At 25.7% G+C, this 10,625-nt stretch overlaps 1 protein-coding gene across 3 annotated transcripts in view; it reads right to left on the bottom strand.

The window, feature by feature from the left end:
- Nucleotides 1-1,483: 1,483 nt before the first annotated feature.
- The window catches only part of LOC100203252 (uncharacterized), a 50,747-nt gene continuing 41,605 nt past the window's right edge, over nt 1,484-10,625 (bottom strand). For all 3 annotated transcript variants that reach the window (XM_065809981.1, XM_065809982.1, XM_065809980.1), the window contains exon 6: nt 1,484-3,338. In XM_065809981.1, coding sequence (XP_065666053.1) covers nt 1,575-3,338 — 1,764 coding nt within the window. In that variant the 3' untranslated portion in view covers nt 1,484-1,574. The remainder of the gene's footprint in view (nt 3,339-10,625) is intronic.

The following is a 10,625-nucleotide window of genomic DNA, read 5'->3' as shown; positions in this document are numbered from 1 at the left end:
TGGTTATAATATATAAAAATGCATTTACTTGTATTTATATTTATAAAGATACATTTACTTGGCTATTTTAATTATACGAGTTCTTATATTTATATATATTTAAATATCTTATAACTTATGTTTATCTTATATCTAACTTATATTGATTGTAAAATATAATTGAAATTAACGGGGCAAGATGATAAGACCATTGTCTTCTGCTTGCTCCAGTCAATTTGTTAGGTTAACAATTTTGCAAAAAATTTTATATTGACGAAAAAGATTATGTATCTATCTCTCTACTGTAAATACGGTAGTTTACGGTAAATTTTAGTTACACGATAAATTTTTAAAATGAAAAACTTTATATTCTTTATTAAACCATAGGGATCTTCTGCTTTAGTTGTTCTTTGATTAAATAAACGTATAAAATCATAACATCCATTTTCATAAATTTTGATAAATCTTTTATAACACTGATATATCAAGTTCACCAAACTTGTGACTTCAATTAAATCTATTTAGATATTTTGAAAAATCTATGTAATTTCACTTCATGAACACTCATTTCGTAATGATATTTTTATTTTTAAAAACATTAAGAGCTTAATAACTAAAATTAAAACTTAAAATATAACCTCTTCTTGTTTTCCAATAGGAACCTTATGTACCAAACTAGATATACGAAAAGGAGAGACTTTAAATACTTAATCTTTTATATTTTTCAATTTTGTGTCATTTAGTTAGAGTATTTATTTACATGTAAAATTGCATTCTTGAATACATTTCAGAAAATGAATTGGACTAAAAAAAAGGCTTTTTTTAGTCCAATTCAGACACTTTCATAGCTAGAATTACATATAATATTCAAGGATGGAAATTTGAAATCACCACATATCAAAACCTGAGAACTTTGTTTAGTTTTAGAAACTATTTGTAACCTTTTATTAATGGAATTGATTACGTTTTGAAAGTTTACAAAATCATTAGTTCCTCGTCCATGAATACAACATTAATTACTAATTTTAATTGTATGCCATATCTACTCATCATTTTGATTTTGTAGAATTCATATAATAGCAAAATATAGCGAATACATTTGGTTACTTGCGATGTAAATATTTTCTAACTCAAATGTTAAAAGTTCATTTTTAAAAATATTTTTATGTAATTTGTTAGATCAATTTAAGACTACAAAACCTACAAAATGTTTTTTTAAGTTTTTGACAAAGTTACTCCTGAGTGGCCTCCGATACCAGTTCCAACAAAAACATGGCATCAAGTCGGTATTTTTTTGTGTAGTCTGCCTAAAAATCACATTTTTGTTGAATATTATTAAAAATGGATTGAACCAAAACTGCTTAGTTTTTATTTAAAATGCTTAGTAGTTATATTTCGTGCTTCTTAATTATCATATTAAACATCTGTTACAAATACCGCGGTGTACAATGTAATTTGAACGTGTGTGCATTTGCAGCCAGGGTTTTTGAGATCAAATTGTATATTTAAATTATAGTAAAAAACATCTGTTTTTTTATCACTTATATTAATAATATAATACAATTTACTTTTTAATCCAAATAAAAATAGAAAGTTTATTCATATATTACTGGAAAACTGCAAAATGTTTGATTTTCGTAAAACATATTTTCTTCTACAAACGAATCTAGCAACGTGTTCATTGTATTTAGTACCATGTTGTTTGAAGTCAACGGAACAAAAGTTTCCGTGGATAAAGCATCAATTTTTGTTGCTAAAAAATTTTCATCATTGCTTAATTTTGAATCTTGTTTAGATTGCGGCCTTGAAAAATCTTGCCATTTGAAAATCAAATCAAAAGGTTTATCAGATTTACTTGACAAATTCTCATTGCTAGCTACGTTATTTTTTGGTAACTGATTTTTTATCTGCGAGGTAGTATTTACATCGAAGTTTTCCGAACGAAAATTGCTCGAATGTTTGCTTATGCAGGGATCAATGATATCTATTTTTGTGTGTAACAATGAATTATTATTTTGAAAGTCTTTTTTCAATGATTCAGAAGTTTGTAAAAAAATATTTTTATCGTTTTCGTTATGTAACCTATCATCAGCCTCAATCATATCATAGTTTTCGACAAAAAAACTTAACGGATCTATGTCACTGGATGTATGATAATACTCTCCGTCGACCATTTGTGAATCTGTTTCGTCATGCTTTTTGGCAAAATTAAGTTCGTTTTGAGGAAATAAATAATGATGTTTTTGATGAGTGAGTAGTAAATTTTCAATATCAGATTTCTTTAGTAAGCTATCACTATTTTGTATAAGCCTTAAAAGCAATTCTTCCGTTTCATCTTTCTGAAAATTGGACAAACTTTTGCTTTTGGTCTCAACATTAGAGAGATTCATTTTAGGTGCAAGAGGAAGTTTATTATAAAAGGTCATAGAATGTCTTCTAGGTGTGCTTTCAATAAGTGATGTTACCTCTATAGGTTCACTGCAACGTCGAAATTTAGTGGATCTTTGATTAAATTTTTTATTACTTGATTTATTTATGCAACTTCTTTCAATAGACTTTTGATGATCAAGTGGAGAGAGTTTTTCTGATGATTTTGAAAGCGGAAAATAATTACTTTGCAATCCGTTACAAACCAAAACTTTATTACTTTGATCACTATATTGATTAACTAGATCCGATTCATAAAAATTTTTTTCTTTGGAAGCTTTATCCCCTATTAAATATTTTACAATATTTTTTTGGCACGATCTAGGGTTTACAACATTTTTCAGGCAAGGTTGAGGATTTGCTATACTTTTCTGATAGGATTGGGGATTTATATCAAGAAAATGATTATTCACTAAAGATCCACTTCTTTCATTTATCGATTGCAGACTCATGTCACTTTCTCTTCTGCTATTCGAATAACTTTCATAACCTGAAGAATAATTTGACTCTAATGACCCGTCACTTCCATTACTTACCCTTCGATTAGATAAGTCTCTGTTTTGCATTATTGAATAACGACGATTTACAAGTTCTTCTGGAGCTAGATTCATCGATTTTGTATATCTGTTAGAAAGTTGTAAAAATACTGGCTGAACTTGAACTTCTGTGTCTCTGACACTAATATTACAATTAAACTCAGGTGTGAAATAGCTTAAATCTTCATTTAAAACAGTTGTATATTCATTGTTATAAACAGGAGAAGGGCACATGTTTCTTTGAATTGTATTTTCTGATTGTTGCATATTTGATTGAGATATCGAATCAAAATGAATTTGATTAGAAGAAAAAACTTTAGAAATTTCATTGTTGTTTTTCCGGCAAAATTGGTTTTCGGATGACTTTGTTTCTGAAAAGGGCAATTCACCTCTAAACTAAAAAATAATTTGGATTTGACAGATTGCCACTAAAAAAAAATTGTAACATTAAAAATTGTAACATTACAAGTAAAAACTAAAAAAGAGCAAATCAAAAGAAGTTATATATATGTATGTATATATATATATATATATATATATATATATATATATATATATATATATATATATATATATATATATATATATACAAATATATATATATATTTATACATATATATATAAATATATATATATATAAATATATATATATATATAAATATATATATATATATATATGTATGTATATATATTATATATATATAATATATATATATATATATATATATATACATACATACATAATTATACATATATATATATACATATATATATATATATATATATATATATACATATATATATATATATATATATATATATATATATATATATATATATATATATATATTATACATACATACATAATTATACATATATATATATACATATATATATATATATATATATATATATATATATATATATATATATATATATATATATATATATATATATATATACATACATAATTATACATATATATATATACATATATATATATATATATATATATATATATATATATATATATATATATATATATATATATATATATATATATATATATATATATATATATATATATATATATATATATATATATATATACAAGGTTTGTTGTAGTTAAATACTAAATTAGTATTTAAATACAACAAACCTTGTTTATCAAATAAAATCGATATAATAATTTGAAATAAGATAAGAATGGAAGGGATTTAAAAGGTATAAGAATCTAAGATCGGAAGGGTTTTAAAAGGTATAAGAATCTATGGGGCCAAGATCACTCCAGAAATATTTTGGGTTTTGAAATGTATCAAGAAAAATTTAATACTGATACAATTTTTTAACAGAGTTTTTTCTTAATTTAATATTAAAATATGTTTGAAAAAAATAAATTATTAATTTAAAAGAGTTTAATTTAAAAAAAAACTAAAGTAATTAAAAAAAAAAAAGGAATACATTATTTCTTTCCAGGTTTTAAAGCAAATAATAAATGAAATAACCATGGTAACCATAAAGTAACAAATACCAATAATTTAACCAATAAAATAACCATGAAGTAACCAACATTAGAGACCGCCGATCCGTTTTTGTTTATCGGATTGTCGGATGGTGCACCGAACTATCTATGCTGAACGGTTCAAATTACTTACGGATTGGTTTGATCCGAAAGCATTGTATCGGAAAAAAATTCGTTAAAAATTTTTTGGATTATTTTTTCAGACTGCAATCCGATTCGATGCTTTCGGATCGGATTGCAATTCGAAAATTTTTTTCGAATTGGAATCCGAACCGATATTAATTTCACGGATTTATACGGATTCAGAATAAAGAATGCTTTTGAAATAAGATTCATTTTTATTTATTTACAATATTCAAATATACAATGAAAAAAATGATTTTCATGATAAGAAATAAAAAAAGTCAAAATCACACTAAAAATTAATCATTTTCCAAATTCATTTCCTGCCAACTCAATGTCTTGAATTTTGCTTAGTGTTTGAGAGTTGCTTAGTGTTTTCTTTCATATATACCAACATCTCAATCTTTGAGATTGAAAGATTGGTTCTTCTCGAGCTGTATATATTCCATGCTGTTGAGAAAACTCTTTCAGATATTGATGATGCAGCTGGTATACAGAGGTTTTTTCTGGCAAGCCTTGACATTATTGGGTAAATATACTGGCTTTGTTTCCTTAATATTTGCCTTAATAAAACGTGATACATGCAAACAGTTTCCGAAAAAAAACTAATTATTTGAAAATTATTTGAAAATTTTTCTTAATATTTGTCTTAACAATAAATGATATTTTAGAGGCATGCATATTATGCATGTTTTAATGTAATAAGCCATTTCTTTCAACAAACTTTATATTAACGAAGTTGAAATAAAAAGTGTTTCTTTTACATATTCTTAGACGTTAATCTCGATGAAAACATCTCCTAGAATCAACATATTGATTATATATTTTCCTAACACGACTACTTCTGTGTAGCGCCTTTGCGTTGAGAAAGGAAAATTTTGAAATCTTGATTGTAACCTTTGTAAGCTGTAATCAAATGGATTACTCTCTTAAAAGTTGACTGGTTAACAACGTTTTGTTCCCTCAGTATTATCTTGTTCTATCTACAAATATAATAAATAAAATGTTATATCTAATATGTAATACGAAAATACAAAAAAAAGTTATATATAAATAAATACAATGTTCTATGTAATATAATATAATATATCAGGTCGAACATTGTATTTATTTATATATGTCTTTTTTTGAATTTATTTAATATATTAGATAGAACATTTTATTTATTACATTTGCAGATAGAACAAGATAATACTAAGGGAACGATTTATTAATTCAGTTCTTATCTAGAAATTTATTATTAGTCGTACAATATGCACAACATAAAAAATAACAATAAACTAACTCTAACTATTGTTTACGAACTTTTTACTTTCTCACTTTATTTACAATGCTTCAACTTCTTATGACGTTTTAAAACAATACAATTGCATAATTTTTTTTAAAAAGTGAAATCTGATTGGTTAACTTTAAATTGTGATAACTACGTGTTTAAAGTTACTGCAAAGTTGGGATGTACAGGAATTCCGGCCGGAAATTGTGATTTTTAGGTCAATCCTGTTCCGGCCGGAACGACAATATTTCTGGCCGTAATGCCGGAATTTATTTTTTGCTTTTTCTTAAAGATTTTTTACACAGACTGTGTAAATTAAATCAAAAAATCATTGCACAACAGGGCAATAAAGAGCTATAGGAAAATCTAGGTAAAAAAATACAAATTCTCAACAAACACAGTTTAAGGAAAAGCTACAGTAAAGCGTTCTAAAACAATTTTATTTTTTCGCTTGTTGCGCTCTTGTCAGTGGAGGTTTTTTAAACATTAGGAATTTTAATTAAAATAATAAAAGAAAAAAGATTGTTGCCTGATGCCAAACCCGATGAAGCAACACTTCTTAATAGAAGCAGGCTATAAGATAGGCGATGTATGTACCAAAGTGATAATAATTCTTTATGTTTATATTAAAGAGTCACCACTTTTAACAAGTCTACACAAGAAGGCACAACAAGAGAAAAAATAATTTTTAGACCGCTTAACAGTTAAGCGGTCTAAAAATTTTTTTTTCGCTTCAGTTCGCTACAGATACTGTAGCATTTCTTAACTTTATTTGCAGTAATTACTTATGTAAGGATTTCTAAAAGTTTATGAATATTGTGGTGCAAAAAGAGTTGTTATCCAGTTTTTAGCAACAAACAAGCTCTTTTTTCATCAATAATGTTATCTGACTCTGAGAATAGTCTCATTTTTAATGTTTCTTAACTTTTAAATAGTTAAAAAATATACAGTAAATATATCAATTTTAACTTAAATGAAAAAATAGAAAACAAAGAAATAATTTTAAGTATAAATATTATGCAGGTTAACACTGTCAATAAATAAAATTATAAGAAACAAATAAAAACAACATATTAGATTTAAATGAAACAAGAATCAAATTAATGAAATGGGTTATATATATATATATATATATATATATATATATATATATATATATATATATATATATATATATATATATATATATATATATATATATATATATATATTATAGGTTATAAATATATTATGTAGCCACAATGCTGAGGTGCAGGCTTTCACTATCAATCTTGAAGGTAAAAAATTACATAAATATAATTCTCGTTCCGGCCGGAAATTTTAAACACTTCCGGTTAATTCGTTTCCGGCCGAAATTCAAAAAATTCCAAACCGGTCCACCCCTATTAAGACTGTTTCTTGAGAAATGACGTATTTAAACTTTGTTTTTTTTCCTTCAGTCTATTATTTTTCTTTGGTATATGCAGTAGTCACTTTACTTAATATTATTAAATAGAATAAAGCTTAAATTAGTTAAATACTATTTCTACTTTTTATAATAAAAAACAACTAATTTGAACATTTAGTTTAAACAGAAAAATCAATTAACAACCTAAAACATATAGACCTGCATTTTATTGTTGTCATGTGTCCAAATTAGGCCTCCAAAGTCTCGCACTTAAGACCCGAAATGTCCTAATCCGCAACTGTCTGTATGAAGTGAAATTTTGGGCCTTTAAATCTATATATTCGGTTATATGTTCCATGATACAGAAGAAAAAAATAGAGCAATGAATTTATTTGGCGACAATCGACTGACTACTAAAACAATTTCTATTTTTGCACTCTTAAACCGCAAAATCTTGCGTAATTCATTGAGAAGGTATTGTAATATACTCTCTACCAGCTAATTTCTATATTGAGGCCATATACCAAGATCTGCAGAAGACAAGTTTAGCTCTCTAAAAAGCATCATTAGCCGCTTCCACAGGCCAAAAGTAAGTGAATTTAATGAAGAACTGAATTAAAATGAAGTAAAAGCGAGAAGTAGTTGTGTTAAAAAGCAAGCATAAAATAGCGGAAAGACAAGATTCTTACTAACACAAGTGCTATGAGAAAATAAAATGTTTTTTTTCTTCTGTAATTCATAGTAATGACGTATTATTGTTTACCCTCCTCCGACTAATTACCACATAGAGGCTACACACAAGGTCCGCAAGATAAGTTTAGCTCACTTGAGAGCATCATAACTTGCTTCAACATACCAAGAGTAAGTGAGTTTGAGGAAGAATTGAAGTTGTATGTATGTATGTATTTATGTATGTATTTCGCCATAAAGAATTATTTTACAAAATTAGACTTTTACAAAATGTATAAACACGGCTGGGGCAAAAAGAAGACAAATTCAGTCTTATCGCCAAGCCCCTTCAAAACAATAATATAAATAACAAAAAAGTATTACCGTTATCACAATGTAATATATGCATAAAATGCAAATATAAAAAATACTTTTTACACACATAATTTTATTTCTTCTCAAACTTTTATTTATTAAGATTTTGAATTTAAAAATAAATAAAAATGAGATAAAACATGAACATCAAAGAAAGGTAAAGATTCAGATTAAAATTAAAAATAAATATGATCAAAAATAAAGTAAATAACAAGTAAATAAAACGATTGATTTCTCCTATTTAAAAGTTTCAGAAGAAGTATTTTTCATTGTCAATTATCAAAAGTTTATTTTTTATTTTATTTTTAAATTGATCAAGGGAAGGAATTTTATTTAACTCATTAATATCATCAAATAATGTGTTCCATAATTTAGGTCCTCTAATTGGAATCGAGAACTTAATAGCAGAATAATATGCTTTGGTTGAATATAATTGTTATTTGAAAATCTTCTTGGGTATAAATGATTTATTTTTTCAAAAAATGAGTTAAATAAAATGGGTGCCATTTTATTGTCTACTTTGAACATAAATATAAGAATATGATATAAATTAAGTTAAAATGCGTTGAGTATTTTGAATTTATTAAAAAGAAATTTAGTGTGCGAGAAGCGTTTTTGTTTAATTAAAAGCTTTTTATTTTTAGATACATTAATGCTGCACCAAGCAACGTTAGCGTAATTTAGATAGCAATGAATAAAAGAACAATAAATAAATTTCAAACAAGTTTGGTTTAACAACTGTTTTGCTTTATATAAGAGGCCTATATTTTTTGAGATTTTATTATGGATTATACGTATGTGCTCTTTCCACGTTACATTTTCATCTAAAACTACACCTAGAAACAACAAAGAACGCTCTCTTTTGACATAAGAGTTATTAATAAAAAGCTCAGGAAGTTTTAAAGGAAGGTTGTCTTTTTCATGAAGACGATGGAAGAAAGTATATTTTGTTTTTTTAATACTTACGGACAATTTATTCGATACAAACCATTCGCTTAGTTTCTCAAGCTCTTTGTTCATTGTTGCAAATAAAATATTATTATCTTTATTAGAATAAAAAAAATTAGTATTGTCGGCAAATAAAATTGAGTTTAAGATATTGGAAAATTTACTCAAGTCATTTATATAAATGAGAAACAAAAGCGGTCCTAAAGTTGATCCTTGGGGGACTCCGCAGTTAATTGTCATTAAATCTGTTTTTTCGCCATCATATAAAATGCATTGATTTCTATTCTTCAAATAACTCTTAAACCAATCTAAGTTAGAATTTTTGATACCATAATTTTCAAGTTTATATAGGAGAATATTATGATCTACGGTATCAAATGCTTTGCTTAGATCAATAAAGACACCTAAAGTAAATTTTTGTTCATCAAAAGCTTTAAATATTTCTTGTACAAGATTAATTATTGCATGATCGGTCGAATGACCGGATTTGAAACCAAATTGTTTATTGTAAAAAATACTATTTACATTTAAGAAGGAATAAAGTCTATTATACATTACACGCTCCAAAATCTTGGAAAAACAATTAAGAACTGAGATCGGTCTGTAGTTGGAAACATCAGAAGGATCACCTGTTTTAAAAATTGATGTAACCTTTGCACTTTTTAGTTTTTCAGGAAAAACTCCATGTTTTAAAGATAAATTAAAAATATGTAAAAGTGGTATTGTTATATATTTTAGTGAATTAATAACGACATTACTGATGACATCATCTAAACCTGAACTTTTGTTAGGTTTTAACATAGATACTGAATTCATTAATTCTTCCTTCGTAAGTTCATGATTAGACATAATAGTGTTATTTGATGTCAAATATGATTTAAAGCTTATTTTAGATGGTTCAATTTTACCGGCTAAACTTTTACCAACATTAACAAAAAAGTTGTTAAGCGTTTCTGCTACCATAGATTTATCAACAACTAATTTATTATTGAATTTCAAATGTTTAACATGTTTAAGTTAACAAGAGTAAAATAAGAGTAAAACTCAGAAGTAGTCGTGCTAGAAAGATAGCATAGAAGAAAGAGAGTAGAGACCATAAGGTACAAAGAAGCGCAGGAAAAAATATTCCATTGCATTTCTATAAACTTTTAAAACATGGCCTATAGAAATTCTATAGAATTCTATAGAATTTCTATTGAATCTCTGTTAATTTCTATAGCAGTTTCTATAAAACTTTTTTTTCTCCTTTTTTTACTATAGAAAAAAAAGTTTTATAACAATTTCTATAGAAATTAATAGACATTCCATAGAAATTCTATAGAAATTCTATAGGACTTCTATTGATTATATTTTTCAAAAGTTTATAGAAATTCTATAGAACTTTTT

Source organism: Hydra vulgaris, chromosome 11 (assembly GCF_038396675.1).
Source record: "Hydra vulgaris chromosome 11, alternate assembly HydraT2T_AEP".
Taxonomy (NCBI): domain Eukaryota; kingdom Metazoa; phylum Cnidaria; class Hydrozoa; order Anthoathecata; family Hydridae; genus Hydra; species Hydra vulgaris.
The sequence above is the reverse complement of the archived record's forward strand: the minus strand, read 5'-3'. Positions and strand labels throughout refer to the sequence as shown.